Source organism: Tinamus guttatus, unplaced genomic scaffold (genome assembly GCF_059628265.1).
Source record: "Tinamus guttatus ecotype Peru unplaced genomic scaffold, ASM5962826v1 Tinamus_guttatus_pri_ptg000089l, whole genome shotgun sequence".
Taxonomy (NCBI): Eukaryota; Metazoa; Chordata; class Aves; order Tinamiformes; family Tinamidae; genus Tinamus; species Tinamus guttatus.
Window position 1 is genome coordinate 2,264,454 of NW_028288623.1, and position 23,139 is coordinate 2,287,592.

Genomic DNA, 23,139 nt, shown 5'->3' on the forward strand with positions numbered 1-23,139 from the left:
AAGCTGACTCTTAACTACACTCTACTTTGCCATTCCCAAAATCCTTCTTCATATAGACACTTCTCAGGGGTTTCCCACTGCAGCTGCACTCTTCCCCCCAGTGAGAACTGAATTTTTAACCTCCACGGGGAATTCTTTTCCAGGTTCCTTATGTCAAGAAATACAGCTGGAAGGCCTAGCAACTCACCCTCCTCATTTCCCAGTGGGAGAGGCTTCTTGAGAGGCTAAGGTCCGTATCTGAAAGGAAAAAAAAAAAAAAAATTACCTAATTGGCATCCTTGACCAGCAGTCAGCCTTTTGAAGATCTCTCAGACCAACTACCAAATCCTGTTATCAAAAGGTTACTAGAGAGATAGTGTTTTTATGAAGTGTTTCTACTGACTTGCCAGATCCCCTGCAGAACACTTGCTGTAGTGCAGTGGATCAACAAAGGTTTCAGGGGAAAATCCCTTCTCCAACACACTGCAAAATCTATGATAAAAATATTTCACAGCAGTAATTAATCTCTACTGTAGGTTTCATCAGGCATCCCTAGAAGCCTTGGTGAGGTCTCTTGGCCTCTTCAGACTTCCAACAGCCTGCAGACCCAAACCCAGGGTAATAATTCAAAATTTCCCTGGCAACTGGAACTAGCAAGAACCTTGGCAACTGAACAGCTGAATAGGGAATTCAAAAGCCTATGCCACTGTGTATGTCAGAATGGGCACCTCCACGTTATCTGTTGGTGTCAATTCATCTATGTCTGCCTTGTTTTTTCTCCTTCCACCAGCATTTCATTATCCCTAGCCCAGCGTTTCTTGTCTACGCCCCACCTCACATCCATGCCATTTTTCTCTGTGCACACTCCTCTCCCAGTTATACCTGAGTCTTTCTCAGCGTTACAGTTCGACTGAATACGGAAAGACTGCAGCCCACGTAACTCGTCTTCATCGTTCCCATCATCTTCACCATCCTTGTCACTGTCTGATGAGAGCACGGGCACGGATGATAGGGCCGAGATGGACTCGTGCCTGGGAGGCAAAGGTGGAAGGAGTATTATGGTCCGTCTCAAGAACTCCACACCATTTCAATCCATAGCCCAGCCAGTCTGCCACCTTCCCTCACCATCCAGAGCAGAGGACAGGCTGCCACATCACTCTAAAACAAAACCCACCTCTGAGAAAACAGAGCAAGACAAACCCTGCACAGACGTGCGCAGAGCCTGCCACAGTAACCGTCTCATGCCCCGATGGATGGATGGATGGATGACAGAACTCAGATCACAAGTAAAGAAGCCAGAGCAAGTCAGGTGAAACTGAAACTTGACCTTCCAGTTGAGATCCTGCCAGTTCAAAAGGATGGTAAAACCTATTTGGAAGGCAAGTATTTTTCCCATCCTTAAACATTTCCTCCCTGGAATTATTTTACACATCAAAAACATCACGAAGATAGTTCCTGCTTTACATCAAGTAGATATTTAGCACATCATCATGCAAGAGACAGGTTCACATCAAAGACTGTACCAAGCAGACTCTGCATGCACAGCCCACTCACCACCCGAGTGCTGTGTTGTCTTGTTCAGCCTTAAGGCCCAAGGAATAATGTAAAACATACCTTGGACAGATCTTTAATGAAGTGCCTCAGACAAGCATTCCCATGCAGACCTCAGATGCACTCCAAGTACAGAACTCACCAATACCAATTAAGGACACTTAGCATCATACTCTATTTTCCTTCTCTTTTTTCCTTTTCCCTCTCCTCTCCTCATCCCTTGCATCCACAGAACCAAATGAACTAAACCACTTTGGACAAGCTGAACAAAATAAAACACAATTGAACAAATGAAGAATCCCTAACAAACAGAGTAGTGCCCATTCCATGGCCTTGAGCTAGAGTGCCAAATGCACCATCAGTTACTTTTACAGGATATCATGGCTGGTGTTGAGTGCCAAGCATTATTCACAAGATTAAAAATAGCTTGTCCTCAAATACAGGGTAGCCTGGCCAAGGACCAAGTTTCCTTGCAGCTGACATAAAGCAGGCAGTACTAGAACATGGCAAGTAGTAGCTATGGCACTTTAATCTGGTCTCTTCCCATGCAATGGCAGAACTTTAATTTGTATTTATTAGGAGTGGCTGAGCAGTAATTACAGGCGCTTTTAAAAGAGTTTTGAGATGTTCTGCAAAAAGAAGAGTGAAACTGATAGGTCAGTCAGTAGATTCCTCAATTGAAAGAGATCCACGTTAGTTGCTCTTATCTACTTTTGGTATTCAGATCTGTTGGTTTCTTCATCTTTCCTAAGGTCTTCTGGTATGTCCACTTGTCATCCTCAGGCTCTCATGCCTGAGCAGGGGAAAATTATCAAAGCTTCTACAGCACCTTTGTGGCTCTGCTACCATCTATCCGATGAGGTATTTATACTCACAAAATTAATACTGACCACCTTATATATCAGCAACTTTGACAATGGCTTTCAGCTTGTGTTCAAAGTTGCCGGTATAGAGTTTATTGAGGTAGAAGGGTTGGTTTATTAGGATTAACATTTAACTGGTTGGATACCTTGCTACTGGCTAGGTGATGTGGCAAGGCAAGGTTATGCATCTGTTAACTTCCTGTACATGCTGTTTGCAGTGTAAATGGAGAAGGGAGGAATGCTATCCATGTGTTTTATGTTACAAATAAGAAGATGGTTTCTGACTGTCAGGTGAGGCAACATTAGAAAGGAGAAGAAAAAAAAATAGTTCCAAATCAAAGGAGCTCAAAGGAGCTGAATAACAGAATGTAAAACATATTTTGGAAACTGAATTGGCTTCTTTCATCGTCACAGGAAGTGCCAAGCAAATTATAGTCAGATGTGTTCAGTAAAAATATGGGGTTGACTTGTATTGTTCCAGCCAGACGTCATGTTCCAGCCCTCTTCCACATCCTCCACTTTATAGCTCAGATATGCTTTTCAAATTTATTTCTGTGACTTTGTAACTGAATGGGTTTTTCAAAAACATCTTAGGCCCATTTACCTGAAACCGAGATATTCCAGAAAATGAGACATAGTTTGCAAGGTCTTCAGTGTTCTACTTATTTTACTTGCCCAAGTCAGCCCCTCAATTTAGACTTCAATTCTTTCTTTCCTTGCCTTTCTCCACATACTTTGTCTTTCTTCTAAGCCATTCCATTCCACAGATCTCAAGACTCCACGATTCCTGTTCATGTTTAGATGGAAGCAAGAGTAAGGTAGGAGGAGGTTTGCATCATGGGAGCTGCTTCCAAATAAGCCCCATATAAGAACATTCTGAAAAGAAAAAGTTACGACTGCAAGGTTCAGCTGAATTTCTGTCGAGAGCACATTCAGCCAAACCCCAACAACCAACACATCATTACACAAAGTAGCTATTCCAGAACAGCATGTATTGACTTGCCTGGATAACCCTGGGGAAGAAGGAAGAACAGCGCAACCCCCTGCTCGATATGCCTTACTCAGGATTAAGGATTTTAATTGTCCTTGCTCTTCTCCTCTACCCTTGCAAAGAAACTCTCTCATTTCAAACCTATACACGTTCCTTGTTCTGTGGAAACAGCAGAGCTGGTAGCACTTCAGCTCCCCTCATTTCCAAGTATGTGGTCAATGGCCGGACCTCAGTTATAAAGTCTTAGGACATATATATTACTTTAAAAGCACTACACGTCTTGATTTAGTTCTAACTCCATGAACATCAGGTAGGAGGCCACCTTGTTCTTTTGCACATCTTGAATTCAAGGCTTCTCTCCTGCCCCACTCCCCGCTTAAAAACAAACAAACAAACAAAACACACAGGAATGGCAGCTATTCCTTTCAGGAGGTTTGTTATCAGCACTGCCACTCTGACCTCATGCTAAATCCTCGGCTTTATGGGCTACTTATCAAAATCCAACACCTGATGAGGGATGCACGCTGGCAGATTTCTTTCCTCCATAAATGCCTCACGGCGTTAAAAAGAAAGTTACCCTGCTCTCCCTCGCAGAAAGATCGCAGCGCTGCTGACCTTATAATTTCCCTGGTATGAAACTGCAGTAGCTCAGCACAGAATCAGGAACCAGTTTTGATCTGGCATCAAAAGCCCGATCCTGAGCCCTGGGAACTGCGTAGTTTCCCTGGCCTGACCACAGCCTCCCTGAGAACTGATAAGCAACTCTTCTTCCCAAGTAAATCAAAGGGCACACAGCATTTCTTTGGCACACAAACTAGTTTTAGTCAATATAATTTGGATAACATTTCTGTCTTTTGCTTTTTATGCTAGAACTTCAAAGGTAAGTCACAAAAAGTAATTTTAAAATTAAAAATTATATAAATAGTCTGCTAAAACAAGGCTTTAATCCCTGTAAACATTTCACAGTAAAATCAATTTTAAAGCTTCATTCCAAAAATTTGAGACAAAGTTTTCTGAGCAAAAAAAATGCATACTTGGATCAAAATCAAAACTATGTTAAAAGGTCTTTCCACAATTCCTTTTCTGAAAACAGTAAACACCTCAAAACCAAACAGCAAGACAAACTGAGCACAACCTCTATCATCTCAAACAAGCAAAGCTCCTCGTCTTTACCAGATAAGCTAAGTTCGTGTAATGAGAGGCAAAATCTGAAGTCTGTCATGGAAGGACATAGGCTCATGGAGGTGAGATCAGTTCCAAGGGATTTGGTGTCCCATGCAGTGAGTCAGAAATTGTCCTGTGAGGAGACTTTAGCCTCTCTAGAAGCACTAGGAAGAACTAAAGGGACCAGGACTCCAGTTAGGAGAAAAGGTTGGGTTGGGGAGAGGTTAGGACAGAGGTTTATAAAGCCATGGGGGCTATGGACACGCTGGATGCAGAACTCTTGTTCAGCAGAGCTTGCAACATGAGCACCAGGGAGTTTGAAATGAAACCGGCAGGAAAGTGGTTTAAAACAGACAGAAGGAAAATGCTTCCTTCCGCAGACAGCAGTGACTGAGTAGCCACTCGGTAGCGACCCTGTCACTAAAGGGGATTGCAGAAGCAAAGAATATTAGCAAGTTCAAAAAGAAATTATACTAATTCATGGACAGTGGGTGCATGAGCAGCTGCTAAAGGACAGGGGCAGAGAAGTACATCCTAATATCCCTAATTCAGTGATTCCGGAAGCTGGAGGAGCAAGGGGTGAGTGGATTGCGGAGGGGCATTCAGCAAGTCTCACCCAGCGTCCCCAAGCAGCTCCTGCTGCTGCGGCCGCGCAGCGGGCACCGCGATACAACGGGCACCGCGATACAACGGGCACCGCGGTGCAGCTCGGCACTCGCGGGCTGCCCACGCTCCTGGCGTCGCGCACCCGGGCTGGTCCCTGCGGCCACGCGCAGCCGCCGAGGCAGCAGTGTCCTCACATGGAAATTTCAGCTCCCCACGGCCTCATCAGCTGTGCTGTGGTTCCTCAACGTTATTTTGATTATTTATCTTGTGATACCCCCACACTATGAAGCTAGCAGAATGCATTATCCCCAGCACATTCTAACTACACCATTCTAGATACAATCACATTTAAAAATGACACATCACCAGGTAGGGAACTTTCTTGCATTATATTCTTATACTGTATCATGAGTCCTTCTGAGGCAGTCTTGCACCTCAAGGCACAACCCCGCTCTCCTCTGCAACCTACCCGCAGCTTGGAAACACAAGCAGAACAGGCACAGGACATCTAAAAAACATTCTTACTCAAGTTCCTTTCTCTTCTCCCACCTCAGTAAGACCGGTCCCATTGGCTCTTCCTCCATAGTCAGTCCCAATCCAAAACGCTCTGGCACTAAGTCTTTGCTGATATCCGATGACCACAGCGGTCGATCAAAACTTTGAGGAAGAGCTTGCAAAGTTGACCAGACAAGGAGGTTCCAGGCTTGCAAACAGGCTACCAAACGAGTTCATTAAAGTGCTGGGGTTGGCGTGGCACTAACACCGCCCTTCAGCAAGGGCCTGTGACGGAAACTAGTCTCACCTAACGCGGAAGAGAACTGGGATTATCTGTCACGGGTTGTGCCTCAGTAAGGCAAGGCTGCAGCTGCTGGATCCATGGAGCCTGCTATTTAAAGCACATTGCTTGACGGCTCCAGAGTTTTGGCTAGAAAAAAAAACTCCCCCAGCATCACTACTGAAAGTGCCCATTAGACAACAGACGTTTCAAGCATGAGCAGACCAAGATTTTCCCCAGATAAAAGTATGCAGACAGACTTGTTCTGACATACTTCGCGCCCAACGGGAGGGGAAGGTCCTTATGATACTTTAACAACCCACGCGTGACGTCCTGCTTTGGTACTTTTATATCCAGAACTCGACTTCTAGCCATTTGGAGAAGGAAAATTGTGGGACACAACATAAAAACAACAACCACCACCACCACCACCTTCGAATTCTTTTCCTCTACTTTGCTCCCCCATCAGCTTGGTGAGGATGGCAGATCCTTTCCTTCAGTGCTTACAGCCAAAATAGTTTCAATTAATTACTAACTGCAGAGGAGCCAAATACTTTACATTAGCAGTCCACAATCCCCTGTCACTCTTGTTCAGTTTAAAACAGGGACTGTGTTTAAGTTCCACTTTTTTAAGGAATGGTCACCAGATAAATTTACAACTATTCAGTTTGCTGGCTGTAGCGGGTTTTTTTGTTTGTTTGTTTGTTTTTTTTTTTTTTAGATATCCTGTTTAGTGAGGGGGAAAAAAAATGATTTGACTGACAAGAACTTTTATCAAAGTTCAATATTTTAGGTGACCCTCTTTAAATTGTCCTGCAAATATGTAACAAAGAAACAGCATGACTGTAAGGAGAAGCTCAGACTTGTTCAGAACTACGATCGGCGTGGCAAACGTATGGATCACTGATGAATTTCAGTACCACCACTGCAGAAAGTACCCTTTAAATTTTCAGCCAATACCCAGAGAACTTGATTCATGAAGGATCAAGGCCTTCCTAGCCGAAACTGTTCTGCACCATTTCTTAGTACTGCTATGTAAGCTTCTTATTAAAAGTTTCTGATCACATCATTAGAACAAACTAGGAGTCAAGTGGCATTGCATACACATTGCGATGAGTGAAGCAACACTGGGCGAGCCTGTCTGGAGGATCACGGTTAGACCTCGGCATTCAAAAAAAGGACATAAACACATCAAAGAACAACAATAAACACAACACAACACGCTAGAGCAAACCCAACAGAAGAGTAAGAAAACTTTTGGAAGACATTAGCAGTGAAGGCAACAGAAATTTTACAGTCCAATTCCATTGCTCATCCTTTTCATATTAAATCCCCACAAAGTCTGCAAGATCCTCTCAGCCCACTATGCTCACCTGATAAGTCCAGCTGTCTTGTGTGGAGGAGACTTTTCTGCCTGCTTCCCCCTCTGTCTCATGTCAGACAGTCGCTGCCGCATGTTGATGGTCATCTCTGAGCTCAGACGCCATATGAAGATGCAGCTGAAAGAGGGAAGGTAAAGCCGAGGTAAAGTCTAGTTCTGTTCAGAGTGATCATCAACTGCCCTTGCAGAGGCAAACAAGAGCCCCTCCAATGTGGCAGGGTGCAGTGACATAAGCAGGCCTTCCTTTATGGAAACTCAATCTCATCACAAGCCCCTCAACAAAAAGGTCAACCTGCCTTCAAAGACTTCCTGTGGGCAAGAGTGACTGCACAAGTCTTTGCACAGCCTCATGCCTCAGCCCAGACCTTTATTTCTCTGCCTGAGCAGCTGCTGATGGAAATGCCATACAAAGACACTCCAGAGTGAGCAAGATAAATGGAGCCTTTTGCACAATGTCTTTTGCATCCTCTAGCAATGATTAAGCTGCAACCTCTACTGCAGCTCCTTCTTTGGGCAGGACCCTCAGAATGCCTCTCCCATAGATTTGATGTGGAATTATAATGATTGAGATTATGCTGCACCATTTTTTTAGTTGGTCAAGGTATTCCTAATACGGCTCTACTCAGACTACCTCCATGAAACTTGGACAGAATCTGAGTGAACTTAGTTTTTCTTTGAAATTTAACCTCACTGATAACTACTACTTTTTACCTCATCCATCTTGCCTGTCAAGCTGGGTATAATTACACAAATGAATCTCAGGAAAGTCACTGTCACTTACCGAAGTCACACACTGATATGGAGACTTCCCCTCCACAGTGAGAACGTTGTCACCCTCCTCCCCAGCTTTTAGCCAAAAGACAATTTTGCAGCTCTGCTTCTGGGAGCTATGGTAACCTAGGGCAGTCAGCTGCTTCCCCTCCAACAGCAGCTCTATTGAACACAGCAGCAGCTACAATTTGCTGCTGAGACAATACTGAAAAGCAGGAAATTCAATTCAGAAAGGCAGCCTGGCCGGTTCATTTATCCCACGCCCACAACCATCAAACCTAGAGATAAGCAGCACCAGTGTGAACTTACCAAAACAGGAGTGTTCAGCACAAAGCAGGGCACAAGTATGCTCCCACCTACCCCTTCTGCGGCAGCTGTTTCTCCTTGCAGTACTTTACTCAAACAGTTCCCCCAGTCCTTGTGCTTTCTTCACCTCTCATTTTTCTTTCAGTTCTCAGTTTTATTCTTTGCACATGCTGCTGTGTGCAACAAGACTATTTTCTCTGTTCTTCCTTGAAAGATGTTCTTTTACCTCTCCTTACAACTAAGTTCTCAGTGAATCCCTTCTTCACTTCCCATCTACCTCCTCTACACCCCTGGTGAAGAAAATGACTCCTCCTCCCTCATGAATACAGACAACAAGGCCTCCTTGCACAAAATCACCAGGATCACTGCGCAGCTCATGCCTGTGTTTCTGGAAGGCACACGTGCCTGTGTTTCTGGAAGGCACAGGCATTTTTAAGCTTTTGGGGAGCTGATTTAGCTCAGTACATCAGCAGAAAGGTCAGACAGCGGAGGGGAGGGTGCTCATTTAGTGACCTGGATCAGCTTGTTGAGGGCTCAGGCAAGCACCCAACTGGCTTACAGGAGCAAAGAAGAGGATGATATGGACAGGAGCAAAGAGAGAGCCCAGAAGGCTGCCTGGGAAACCTCACCCAGCAGCACCGCAAGGCCAAGTTTTGGCACCACTGTTCACAGATGTCCCAAGCTGCATTACACTGCCCAGCTCCCAGCTCTGGGTGCTGCCAAGGGACCAGGCCACATCCTGGTCTCCTCCTAGCTGCTTCCTAAGTAATATTAGTAGGAAATTGTCTCTGAAAACCAAAAGGGATGCACTTTACATAAGTTTCTTACTTCATCAAAGGATGATAAAGCTCTGCAACCTCTGCCAACAGCTCAGATTTAGGATTCTGAAAGTTCTGAGATTGCTTTGAACTTTACAAAACCCCCCTCCAAAGAAGTTCCACCTTCCTCCTGGAGAAACCTTTGACCTAATATGAGGGAGCACAGATAAGCAAATCCCTCTTACCTGTCACCAGAAACAGAGATCAGATGTTTGCAGTCATTACTGAATTTCATCCCAGTTACAATCTCTGTATGAAACAAAGAGCAGAAAAAATTTTGAATTATTCTAATAAGCAGCATAGATCAATAGCCGAATAGTCTTTCTAGGCTTATATCAGCTATTCCAAATCTGATCAAAGTCAGCATATTTCCTGGGTCAGTATGCCCTTTTCACCATAGCCTTCTAAGACAGGATCCAAGTTTAACATACAAAGGGTTTCACACAGCAAAATGAGCAAAATGAAAAACTGAAGTCTCTTCTTACCTAACACAGAATAGTGCCTGCAGGGTAGGGGCTGAGGATACATCATTAAATATATATATATATATATATATATATATATAATATATATATAAAGAAAAAAAAAACCCACACAACAAAAAACATGCACAGACCTCTTTATAGGCCCTTAGAAAAACTGTATAAACAAAATAAAATGTCTGGCAGGCAGCATATATATAAAAATGATATTATATACAAAAATATGCATATAAATAATGTGTGTGTGCATGCATGTGTACATACCCGCCCACATGTGTGTTTTTTTTTTTTTTTAATATTTTCTATTAGGAATGCTACAAAGAAGCAAAAATTGCCATGGAATAAGTTATTGAAACTTCAACCAGCTCTAAGTCAGCCAAAAATAGCCATAATGCTTAAAAATTTGGAGAAGAGCAAGAGGGATATTCAGAAAGCTTTGACTAGTACTATATGCTACTACTATCTAGCCACCATTAAAAAAAGCCATTTCCAGAAGTTTACACGACTTACCTGAATGCCCATACATGGTAGCAACACACTCGCCAGAATAGAAATCAAAGATGGAGAGGTTCTTGTCAGAACAACTGGTTGCAATATAAAGACCAGACGGGTCAGTTTGCACCTGTTTAGGAGACAAGAGAAGGACAAAGACCTAGTGAGAAAGTGCCTTCAAGCTGCATAAAACATTGTCTGAACATAATGGATGGTGGCAGATTCACCACAGAAAGGAAATTCAACTTGCTTTGGCACTCAGTCCAGAGAGCAGAGTATTTTGGAAAATATTTTATATTGGAAGTTTATATTTTTCATCACTGTTTCAACATATCTATCTGAGGAAAATGGGAATGTCCTCTGCTTGGCAGTGCTTAGGTTGTCTGCTCTTCCCACCTTAAAGACCCATTTGCTTGAAGGAATCCCAGCAGTTCTAGAGGGCTGAAGGCTGCAGCCAGTCCCTGCACCACCCAGACAGAGGCAGCTGGGAACCACAGGGAAATGGTCTCATCTTCCTAGCAGGGGCTAGTAATAGTCAGCAGCAATGCAAGGTGCTTCCACAAAACTCTGATCTAGGCTATTCAGCATCCAAGAACAGAAAGCTGCCAAGCCGATTAGACTATTAAAACTCCCTGCAACCTTATCAGAGACTACAGGTCCTTATATTAAATGGTGTCATGACCATGAAAGCACCATCACCAGTCTGAACTGATTTAAACCACTTCCCCATTTCTTTTAAGTATTGCGGTCTTATTTTCAGTGGAACTCATTTTTTTTCTGTCTTAGGTTCAAAAAAATCAGAGCCAGGAGAGTTAAGTGAAACATTAAAAGACTTCTGTCCTGGAGATCTGAAACCAACAAAGAATTCCACATTGCAGGAAAAAAAAAAGTCTTTGCTGCTGATATGTTTTATTTATATAAAGATCCCTCTATTCTGTAGAGCATCCAGGAGCCAAAAGCGTTTGTTTTAAAGGATGGAAGGTGTTAAGATAATTTGTTATATTGCTTTGTTGCTCTATCTTCTGCTTCATATATCATTGCTTGGGTTCTAATTGCTAATTGTGATGTATGTTATGATCTCAGAACAACACTCCACAAAAGTTTAAATTCCAGAGACAACTGTAATTCCTTTGTAACATAACTGCCCTAAAAAGAATAAAGTGACATTAAAAGATACAGAGATGCCTTGTGTTTGCTTCTTATGAAAAAACAACAATAAATTATATTAAAAACCAAAAATCCAACTCCAAGAAATAATACATGGTTCGTGGTCTTAAAAGATATAATCAAGCACCTGAGATTATTAGCAATAAAATACAGCACTTGTTTTTCATTTTCATTGCCTTGGCTTAAAAAAGCTGTTGGGGATGAAAAATTATATAGATGCAGGGCAGAAGGTATTTTTCTATACCTTTTTGTATAGAAAAAGAGGTGACACTGAACACTGTGATTGGTTTGCTTTTCTCTTCTTCTTACCCAGTTATTTAAGCCCATCAATAATATTGCTGGCCTGCTCAGCTGAACTAAACACTTACTTTAAAAATTAGAAAAAAACATCAGTGAAAACAAATATGACATAAAAGATGCTTGTTTGGAAAGCTGAAACATTTTTTGGCCATGTCAATTGGTGTCTCCCCTTTAAAGAGAGGAACACAACTCTTCCATGCCACATCCCAATATGCTGGTGCTGCTCCTCATCGTTCATCTTTAACACACCTGGTTTGCCAGGGGAAGCAGTGGGAGAGGTGGCTGCGCTACCACAACGCCAGGACACACTGAGCAGGCAGGTGACAAGGAAATACAGAACGAGTGTGTCCAAGCAGTGTCTGCTCAGCGTTCCACGGCTGCCTGAAGAACACAGGCTTTCCTGGGCAGTTCCTCCTTCACTTCATTTACTCTTGGAGCACTTCACGTGCGACTGTTCTGGGGAAACCCCTCTGACACTTCACTGATTTCACAATTTTTTCCAACTCTGATCAATAGACAACTCTAGCTTATAAATCCTAAGGAAAATAATTAAGAAGCCCTTCTGGAATATTAAGTAAATGAAGAATAAATTACATTTTGGCTTCCCAGAAGCACTTAAGGATCTGCAAAGCAGGTGCCAAGGAAGTCTTCTATATTTTAGAGGCATTCGAGAAAAACACCCTTGACTTTTGTGAGATGCAACATGTAAATGGGCTAGATTTTCTCTTCATGGATATTGATGCAGTTCTATTTGCTATCACAAGTGTGGACCTTTGACTCACTTCAGACACGGGACAGAGAGAAATTAAACATCTGCTTTGTCATTTATTCATTCATTTCATGTTTTAGTCTGAGAGAATCCAAATGTATTACCAGCCTGTAAGGATGGAAATAGAAAGCAGCAAGATAAGGGACAAAGTATAGGCCAAGCAAGACAAAGAGTTTCTCCATTCAGATTTGTAGTTCTTTTTTAGTTAAATGTTTTGCATTCCCCAGCTAAGAGCAACTCTTGGCTAAGTTTACTTAAAAAAAAAAAAAAAAAAGTCAACTTTGTATAGCTGGAAAGCTCATGCTTTCTGAGCCCAGTGTCTGAGACCATTTGAAAATATCTACTTAAAAATTAACGCATGTTAATTAAGAAGCAGAGTTCAAGTAAACCACAAAGTAACTGACAAGGAAAGTTCAAACATTGTTACAGTCTGGATCTATCCTTAAATTTGAGCCCCAAACCAGACCTGGGAATAGGAAAAGGGAGAAAAAAAGTGAATTTGTAACAGCTTACTTTGATGAGAGTGCCATCTTCACCTTGTGATCCCTTGTAAAGCTTCTTCTGCTTCCCACTACTTATGTTGAAAACCCTTAGGAGGATATAAGATAACAGCACTTATTATACCAATGCACTGGACTTAAGATAACATCGCTCATTATGCCCATGCACTGCTCTGTGGTTCTTATCACCAGGATCCTTTTCTGCTCCTCATGCCAGGCCTCACTGCACATGAGACATAGGGCACAGGGCCAAGCTACAGGAAGAGAAGCGGTGACGTCTGTGAACGACAGCCACCAGTCATTCAAGTGGTGTAACAATCAAACTGGAAAGTAATACAGCGTTCCAAGACTGAACGATAAAATACCAAGCAGATTATCTGAATTAAAAGTTAAGGTTGATTCTCAGGCTGATAACCAAGAACAAATTTGGCACCCATGGCATTGAAGGAGAAGTCAGATGGGGGACAGAAATTCTTGTTCACAACCTGCGGCTCCTTCATACTGAAGGACAGACCAAGACTCTCTATTTACATTAGGATACAAAACCAGGTGACATTGAACTATGTCCAAAACTCTCAGCATCTAGCTAGCATACTTTAAGAGACTCTTCTGTGGTACTAGAGTCTTCTTAGCTTTGGAGATGCAGGTAGACATATAGATTGAAAAAATGGATAAAAATGTAACACAGAGTAGTGTCACTCGTCAAACAACAGTCAGTCGCATCTGGCTCAGTTTTAGGTTCCTCTGATCCCAGCTATTTCACAGGAACTCACAGCATCTCACAGGACAAACTTTTAAAGGCAAAAATTACCACTGGGCAGGAGTTCTTGCCACATAGCTCCATGATGTGTTAAGGCATGTATACCTGCTGTCCCCGGGACAAAGATTTTGCTGTTCAGAGGAACCCAGCAAAAAGCTCAGAGTCACATGAACATTCAAGCATATCCACAGATTCTCATCAGTAAGGGAAAAAGAACAGTTTATATTTCAGAGTTTACAACAGACTGAAATGCTGTAGTGAAGAACCTAGAAGAACAATGATGTGAGGGAGGGAAGGCCTTGGCCAATTCAGTTACGACCGCAACAATATTTTTGAGACAAGTGGACTAACCTGATGTTACGGTCTTGGCAACCAATAGCAGCATATTTCCAGCTGGGGTCCACATCCATGTCATACAGAGTGGTCTTCCTAACAATGTGATGTGTTCGGGTAAACTGAACCCCTTCTCCTGTCTAAGCATGGAGTAAGAACTGTGTCAAAGTCAAGGAGCTAAACCGTTATTTAAAACTTGTAAATAGAGACAAGTCATTTCAGGCAGCAAGCACAAACTTCCCACTAAAAAGGCCTGCTGAGAACAACCAGGCCTGGAAACACAATGCAGTCATCTCTTCCACCACTCCTTACAAGAGTCCTCACAGAGAAAGAGGAGCAGATATCCTAACAGTTCTTTAAATTGCCTCCTGGTAAGAAGAGAGTTCAGACTGGAAGGAGCTGCATGAGTCACAAAACAACTTCTCCTAACGCAATCTCTTGCACTGAGCCACAACAGAAGATAGCAAGAATGAAATAACAGCAAACTCGCAAGAAGAGACTGATATGGGTCTTTAAAGTGGCTCCTTTGTAGAGAGGAGATCAGAAGAAGTACACAACAGCTGTAATAACATTACCTTCTGCGCAGTGCGGAAGTAAATACTTTTGTCTGCCCCACAGCTGATCATTCGCACTTTCCCATCATTAGCTGGAACAAAGAGACAGGAGTCCATCAAAAGATAAATAAAGATAGGAAGATAAAGGAGGTATTTAAAGGAGGTTTAGACCTATATGGTTGGTGATTTACTGCAGTCCTGACCAGCTAAGATTCAACTCCTACAACACTACAAGGCTGCAGCAAAGAAGAAGCCCCTTCTCAAGAATTTGTTAACATTCAAAGCACTTGTTAATGTTCAAAGCACATGAGATCTTAATACAGAGGCCTCATGCAAAGATGAGAATATAATTGTGCCTTCCTCCCCATTGCTATGCTCATGTTCCTGTTCTCTTCATACTGGAGCACTTCTTAGCAATGTGGCAGGAAAAGAAGCAGCTTCAGGCTACATATGAGCTGAAAATAGACTACAGGCACTTCACAGTCCTCTAAGTCAATGACACGTTTTTTTGCTGTCCTTTCTTACTGAAGGGTCAGACTCTCTATCTTCCTCAAGCACTCTTGTAACCAATCTGCTCCTTCAAGAGAACAAAATCTGATAAAATTCAACGTAATGAAAAATGATCCAGTATCACATGAGTCCCTGTACCCGCTGAGAGCAGGACTGCGTTTAGCCCACGCACCTTGTACACTGGCCTTAGCTGCCAGGGCCTGCAGTGCGTTCCCCTACACCCTAGGGCTTCAGCCAGTTGTATTCCAGGCCAGCTCACTGATAAGATAGAGCTACCAGACCTTGACTGGCCTTGGAGGTCCTTGAGAAAAAGATGGAAGAAACCTTAATGGAAGCTCCCCCAGACAGCTAGGAAGCCTCAGCAGGGTCCCTGCCTTTCACTTCAGAGCCGCTTTTAGCTGAGGCTCTTGTCCTTGGACATCACTTGAGTTACTGCCTGTGGCAAGACTGCAGCCATACCTGTGTCTGACCATGTACCCTGCTGACCTGATTTGAACTCAGACCAGCCTTATCAGGACAGACTTGCCTGGTGATCACTGATTGCCATGTTGATCATGGCTACTGCCTCTGAACCTGATTCTGACCCTGATTTGCTCATTTGTCTTCCTGGCTTGACCTTGGACCTGCTCTCATCACTGTAGTTTTGCCTGGTGACTATGATTGGACCTGATCTGCTCCACCTTTCCCAGGTACTGTGGGACTGCCCTCCTGCAGTCAAGTCACTACTTCTGCGTGTTCCCTCCTGTCACCCCCACATCATGGCTCCCCTCCCCTTGGGGAATAGCAAGCCCTTGCTGCTCCCTGGCAATAGTGCAGTACACCACACTGATGTCTTTGACCAGCAGCAGCATCTCTGAGCACTGGAACACTGCATTCCATCAGGAGGAATGGGAAGTCTAACACTGTTCTGTGGTGTTAAGTGCACTTCTGATCAGTTAATACTGAAACAGATAATTTTTGAAGACGACATTGCTCCATGGTTCTCCTCACTGAGATAAGGCCTGGGTGTAACCATGTTATATCAAATAAGGGAGTGAATCATTGAAGAAAACAGTTTTCTAGAAAAAATACCGGGAAATTCAGCCAGGAGATTTCTTTTTTTTTTGTTCTCTCTTTTTTTTTTTTTTTTAAATGGGAGAAGGAGGGAGAAGAGAGTAAAAAAACAAAAGGGAAAAGAAGGTATCATCATATATCACCTTCTGTTAGGACTGCAACTACAGAGGATTACAAAAGAGCAGTACCAGCTTCAGCCTGGCCTACCCCAGTGTTTAAGCAATTAAAACTGGTTCACAGCTACAATGGGACAGCAGCACCACTGAAAACCCAGCTTTTGAGGAGGCCACAATTCCCTACCTGCAAACTTCACAGCAGTGATGGAAGAGGAATGTTCATCCAGGGTCTGCTGCAGGCTGTAATCCTTTCCAGCATCCAGGACATGAATCAGCCTATCCCGACTGGCTGAGGCTAACAGCTTTAACCCTGTAAAATATTAAAGAGGGGTTTTCAGTAAAGACACCTTTACTGAAAAAAAAAATTGCTTTTCCAGTCATCATTTTAAGACAGCTTCCCCAAAATCTTACTGACAAAACATTAAGTCATAGTTAACTGCATGAACGGACAAAATGAAATGCCTCTGCATTTCATGACAACAACAGACAGAACAAGTCTGGGTCTTCATATATGATCTGCCATGGAAGAGCATGAGAAAGAAGTATATTTCAAAGTCTGGTTCCACTAATCCAAAGCTACAATTTTGTTCTGAAATCCAGGAGTAGTTCACACTCGGAATGCCCTGACACATGATGGCTGCACATTCTGTGTTGTTTACTACCACAACCATAAGCAAAAGGAAAGAATCTCCAAAGCATGTACCTGTGTCAGGTTTGGAGTACTCCAGACAGAGGATCTCAGAGTCATGGGCTTCCACCTTCAGCATTTCCCTCAAAGACTGCAACTCATATATCCTAAGGCAGAACATCATTGCAGATTGCAGTATTATTAATCAAACCAACAAGAGCTAGCTCTGAGTCTCACATGCACCCAGCCCTCATCCTGCCCCATGAGGTTACCTGAGAGTACCTATCCTGTCCCCCGAGGCCAGGTGCTCCCCGCCAGGGCTCACGCACACCGTGCGTATCCCCACCTTCGTGTCCATCACCTGCGCGTCAGCTTTGTCCGCGCTGCCGCCTAAGTTGTAGTCAGTGTCCAGGAGCACCTGAGTGTTATCATCTACATAGATGATTTTCATCAAGTCCTGGTTGGACAAAATGGAGAGAGATATTAAACTAGTTAAAGTGAAGCAAACCCCTTAGAAACTGGGCTCCCGACAAAAGAACACCCTTGCTGACAGTGATTGTGCAACTGATGGCATGTTTTGGTTGGGAGCAAAGCACTCAGCCTCTTAGTATCATGAGGGGAAAGTTGTACATCTGTGTATTGTGATCATTCTTTGCAAGAGATTTTCCTTGGTTCTGGAAGCTATCAGATTCTCCTTCACAGAGACAAGCTCTGGGTCTAGCAATTACAACATAAGGAGAGAGAGCAGGAGCTTAGAAGACTTCAGGGAATGCTCAAGTCAGCCTATGTCTTTTGAAAACTCTCTGGCATGGAAAGCAGGAGCTTCTTTTCTACCACATGCAGGTTGCTGAGAAAGGGCCCTTGAGTCTTCCAAAACAACTGATAATGGAAGCTAACATGGAGAGGCAATCACTGGACTGTACAAGAGTCCTCATTCCTACACAGCTGGATTTAAACCTTACGTTGCTGAGGATGTTGCGGTGCAGGGCTGTGCCATGAATGTTGGAGCTCTCCGTATTCCACAGGCGAATGGTGTTGTCAGATGAACAGGTGATGAAGGAACCAGGGGGTAGGCATGACTGGTTGTTGTCCTTCACCTCCGGATACACCTAAGGTCAGGTAAAATCAACTGCTGAACGAGATCCTCCTGCACTTGGCAATCTAGTCACTGTCAGCAAGCTTCAAAATAAGACCAGATGAAAAAGCTGTTCTCTGTTTTTTTAATGGACAGAGGCAGCCACGAATTCTCCTGATGAAAGCCTGCTTGAAAACCAAAGCTTCATTCTTGCTTCAAACAAAGGCTGGCTGAGCTACCCTGACTGTAAAACATCCCTTTAAGAAGCCTGCAATAAGCCAGCATCCTTTGTGTTTAATAGTTTAAAAGAACACCTCAAAGACCATGCAACAACAGCCTTGCACTACTGCTAGGACTTTCAAACACTACTAAGAATTCATAATCCAGGTAAAAAAAAAGGAGAGATATAATTAATAAAATGCTCAAAATCAGCTCTTGTCATCTTCCTTTCTTTCCAGTTCTCCTTCTTCTGACCACTGTTAAGACACTGTTCTTATGCCTCCTTTCTTCCTCTCTCCTGAAGGAAAGCTAGCTGGGCAGACAGACTGGGTGGCAATAGCCACTTGGGAGGCTAATGCAGGATGCCCTGGTAAATAGGCTAATGGGAATTACAGTTGAAGTCTTATCACTTATTTCATTTCTTGGACTTCAGAACATTTGCTCACCAGACCTCCAACACTTTTAGAGGTCACAATAAAATCATGGGCATTTTGTAAGAGAAGCCAATGCACGCAGTTCTGCTCCTTTTTCTCTCATCTTTGTAATAAGGAGATTTTTTTCCCCTCCAGTAACACACTACATCTCAAATAATTGGTTAACCACTGCTATGCAGCCAAAGAACTGCTCCCCACCCCAGTCCAAACACCATAACCACCACTGGAAGTATTCTGAGTTGACTCTTTCTCTCCCCCTCTCTCTCTCTCTCTCAGCATTAACTTCTTGCATTTAAATTTGACAGCTATTCAGATGATTTCTGCAGCCACAAGCCATAATCAAATACTTGCATCTGCAGACAACATTCCCCATCTGCCGTTACCTCAATGTTCCACACGCAGGAAGAGTGGTACAGAGCAGAGTAAACCTTGCCCACTTTCTTTGGGTCTCTGACATCCCACACATACAGGCTGTGGTCGTTGTATACACAGGAAAGCCACTGGTTGGTGGGGTCAAAGGTGAGGGCTATCGTGTCTGGATACTTGGCATCAGCCATACCAGAGAAAAGCCGACTGCAAAGAGAGAACAAGAGCCAAGTTACTTGTGAATTCCTAGAGTCAGAGCAAAGAGGTCAAGCTCAGATTCTGCAAAAGGGGATGGCCAGGTGAACTGTGCCATAAAAGTAGAGAGAGAAGGTTGGTTGGGAAGACCTGTCTGTTGAGCAACTATTGCAGCAAGAAGTCCCAAAAGAGGCCTGAACACCCCACGGTGAAAATCATTCCCCTTGCTGTACAGGCAAGGCCCAACCACAGAGAGACATCTGGCTTTCCCTGAAAGATTAAAGAGGGCACCTGGTCAACCCTGGAGGTCACCATCATTCACCACTGCAAAGCAGCTGGCAAAACCCAAAGCGAACAGTGATCTCAAAGCAAAGGAGAAGGACCCAACTTTTGGGTCTGCGTAACGGACTGCAGTTAATCGCAGGAGCTGCTCTGGCATGGGACCAAGGGGAAGAATAGGAGCAGTCACTAGCATTCAAAAGTTAAGAGCATGCCAGCACAAGGGACAAAGGAATGCTTTACTCTAGCTGATGCCTGTGGGACAGCCTTCCCCCCACACGCTTGGTGCTGCATGGAATAGCTCATGAGATGGGCAACTGCAGATGGGCAGGGCCCTTTTTAGGCCAGCTCTCTGTGGCAAATCTAACAGCAAGGGCAAAGCTGTGAGGGATAGAAAAGAACAGCCCATATCCTATCAAAAACATCAAGTCATTAATACAGTTGTGGGCAGTTCATTGTGGGCGACTGGTATCCTACAGAGAAGCTCTGGCATGCATAGGGATAATGAGTCCTGTGTTTTCCATCTTCTTTTGAAACGAAAAAAAAAAAAGAGAGAGAGAGAGAGAAAGAAATGTTGTTGAGATCATAATAAGCCCTACAAAGGCAGGCTCAAGAGTCACATGAATATCTATGCTTGACTGACAGATATGGACACTGCAGAGAGTACTTTTAAAGGGCCAGAATACATGATTGTTTGACTTACCACTATCAAAACTGGTAACAGCAAATTGAGGGAAATATTTCCTTTTCCTAGCTCTTTCACCAGTCCTCCAGAGGAGGTCTATACGGTGCTGTCTGCACTTTTCCTCAAGTTTCCTCCCCAAAGTTTAGAGAAAACTGGTTGAAACACACGAGGAAAAGAAAAATACTGCATTGCTATAGACAGGGAAATTCACTAGAACGATGGCACCTTTGCTACCTTCCATCCCCTCCCCAATACCTGGCTTCAGTCACACTCGCGATATCCGTTCCCAAGAAATGCGGCTTTGGCAGCGTGGTGACAAAGTGAAGATTCAGAGGGTTGAAAATCCGCACGGTGCCATCAGCGCAGCCACAGAAGATGTAGTCATGATTCACTGAGATGCAGTTTGCCACAGTGGTCTGAGGAGGACACAGCACACAAGAAGGCTAGTGAGCAACACGCACTCACTTCAACAAGTCACCAAACACACGGCAGAGAGAAGAGCAAACTGACAGACAAAGGAATCATGGTCAGAAGAGCTGAAGTGAGGTGAAGTTTAGCCCCCTGGAGCAAGGAAAAAAACTCAAAAGTCTCAGTTTCCTTTCTGAGGAGCTTTCCAGCCATGGTCCACCACAGATTTCAGTGGCTAGGGAAGGAGCTCCACAGGTCACCTCCCCTCCCAAAATAAAGGCACTCCTGCCAGGGGAGGTCAGCAGAGCAGCACATTTCCTCCAGCTGAGCCTCACTCTGAACATTAGTTTTGCTCCTCTGTGATACTCAGTACCATTAGCAGGGAAGGAGCACTGCACCATGTACTATCACACCAATACATTACTTGTCACAACGGAACAAGAAAGGAAAAAATGATTTTCCCCATCACTCCCATGGGGATTTGTACAAATGGCAAAAAATGGTAGAAAATGGAGCGTGGGGACAAGTGGATGAGTTCAATGCAAAACTTGTTGGACTTACTGTGAAGCTGTCTGTATTCTGAGCAAGAGTGAAAGGCAGATTTTAGAGAAGAAAGGAAAGAAAAGAAGAGGCATTTCATTTGAAAGGAAGTATGGAGATATTTTGCCTTGGTTTCAACACTCTGGATACTTTCAGGTGAATATCTTGCATTCAATTGAAAGGAAAAAGCCCTGCTGAAGTCTTAACTACAGGCCAGGCTGGTATTTTTCAATAGCCAAACCCACTACTAAATTGGGAAGTTGCATTTGAGATGCACAAGCCAAGCATGACACTGCAGAGAGGAAAGAGATCAGAATCCTCCTAGTTGTCCAGGCCAACCAGGAGGGACAACACAGAGGTTACCAAAGCTACATCAGGACACTGCTTTGCCAGCAGGGCAGTAGCTATAACAGGAAAGCTTGAGAATGGAAAAGCTTCAGGGATTAATAAAATCCCTTTGCAAAGAGGCAATAGCATTCATGCCTAGCCTCCCAACCAGCGTAAATCATAAAGTGGCAGAAACCCAAATTATCCTCCAAATCAATAACTTGCACTGCTGGTGGCTGGCTTGTGCTCTCTCAGTTCACTTATTGTTGCTCCTGCTGCTTCAGCAGGCACTAACATCAGAGGACAGCAGAACACACAACTCACCCTCAACTCCACCCACTTGTCCAGCAGTCTTTTCTCGTTGAATTCACACAACAGGCCTGAGGATGTGATACAGAAGGTGCTGTCAGCCTTCTTGCCCCTTCCACATGCCACATCTGCGAAGAAGTTGTTCCTCAGCTCCCCAAGCAAACCTGAGCGACCTAGCAAGGGGACTGTGGCATTCACCTACCAACAAAAACACAATGTTAGGAAGAGAACGCAAGCACTCCAGACAGACATCTGCCCAAACACCAAGCCCTCAGGGCAGAAGTTCCTCAAACCCAGAGGGCTGAGGAGTACGAAGAGGGGAGGCGTGATGTTTTATTGCCGCAGACCCACAGGTTGCAGAGTGTGTTGGGACCGTCAGTATTAACAAGTCAGTGGAACAAAACTCTACCTTATGGTACCAAAATTTACTTTCCAAATGTATGACCCAGAGAGAGCAGATCAGCCACAGGAAGTGGAATCCTTCCATGGACAATCTGTGACTTGCATCAAATGCCAATAGAGGGTGGGTCCAGGCATGAAGGAGCAACACCCAGACAAATGAGCATGTGTTGAATACATATTGGATGCCCATTGGCAGAAGCCACTAACTAAAGGGTTAAAGCCTTTGACTGATGCTTCAGAACAACCACCACAGCCTCTTCAGATGCTCACACCCACATTAAACAGTTTTCCCAATCTCTGTGCTGCAAGGAGTGCAATGACTACAACTTCTTGTTCTGTTTTTCTTTTGTGTTGTTTGGTATATATAACTACTAAAGAAACAACATGCTGTTGTGCAACTCCAGGAATCACACCCCCTCCCCAGGATATAAGACAAGCTTTTGATACTGTTGCACCATGCAATTAAGTGCTGGAGATTGAGAGCCAGCCTTGAATCCCAGGAGGAAAGAAGAAAGGGGCTTCCAGTTCCCAAAGCAAAATCCACATTGCTGTAAGATGGAAGTGTCTGCCCACAGCTTGGCAGCTTCTCTCACCTTGGAGGTTTTGCTGTCATCTAGGTACCAGAACTTGATATGCCGATTTCCAGCAGTGACAAAGTAACTGCAGTCCTCTGAGAATGACACAGCTGTCACTTTACTTGAGACTTTGTTGGCTGCCACCACGATGTTTTTCTGGAATCATAATTGTTTACATGGCTTAATTGCTTTGCTCAGAAGCAGAGGAAGTTCAATTCAGCTACATGCATATACCAATACTAAAGCTGCAGCAATGGAAAAAGGAGACCCAAACTACCTCCCGCTCACCCCAGCGCGAGCCAGGAGCACCGACGTGGCAGTGCAGAATTCACCCTCGCGCACATCCTGCCTCCTCACTGCCAAGGCGGAGGACGGGCCAGCAGTCACCCCCACCTGCACGGATGTGCATGCTGAGCCTTGATCTCTTGCTTTTGCAGCCACAGGGAACTCCAAGCA

The 23,139-nt window shown here is 43.9% G+C and overlaps 1 protein-coding gene across 3 annotated transcripts in view; it reads right to left on the reverse strand.

The window, feature by feature from the left end:
• Window positions 1–23,139, reverse strand: part of MAPKBP1 (mitogen-activated protein kinase binding protein 1) — an 84,947-nt gene that overhangs the window by 13,624 nt on the left and 48,184 nt on the right. For all 3 annotated transcript variants that reach the window (XM_088520474.1, XM_088520475.1, XM_088520473.1), the window contains exons 6-22: window positions 22,702–22,839; window positions 21,722–21,904; window positions 21,092–21,109; window positions 20,378–20,538; window positions 18,981–19,170; window positions 17,832–17,978; window positions 17,142–17,326; window positions 16,945–17,036; window positions 16,426–16,551; window positions 14,584–14,654; window positions 14,027–14,148; window positions 12,929–13,004; window positions 10,198–10,309; window positions 9,391–9,454; window positions 7,303–7,428; window positions 862–1,010; window positions 188–237 (exon numbers count right to left, since the gene is read on the reverse strand). In XM_088520474.1, coding sequence (XP_088376600.1) covers window positions 188–237; window positions 862–1,010; window positions 7,303–7,428; window positions 9,391–9,454; window positions 10,198–10,309; window positions 12,929–13,004; window positions 14,027–14,148; window positions 14,584–14,654; window positions 16,426–16,551; window positions 16,945–17,036; window positions 17,142–17,326; window positions 17,832–17,978; window positions 18,981–19,170; window positions 20,378–20,538; window positions 21,092–21,109; window positions 21,722–21,904; window positions 22,702–22,839 — 2,010 coding nt within the window. The remainder of the gene's footprint in view (window positions 1–187; window positions 238–861; window positions 1,011–7,302; window positions 7,429–9,390; window positions 9,455–10,197; window positions 10,310–12,928; window positions 13,005–14,026; window positions 14,149–14,583; window positions 14,655–16,425; window positions 16,552–16,944; window positions 17,037–17,141; window positions 17,327–17,831; window positions 17,979–18,980; window positions 19,171–20,377; window positions 20,539–21,091; window positions 21,110–21,721; window positions 21,905–22,701; window positions 22,840–23,139) is intronic.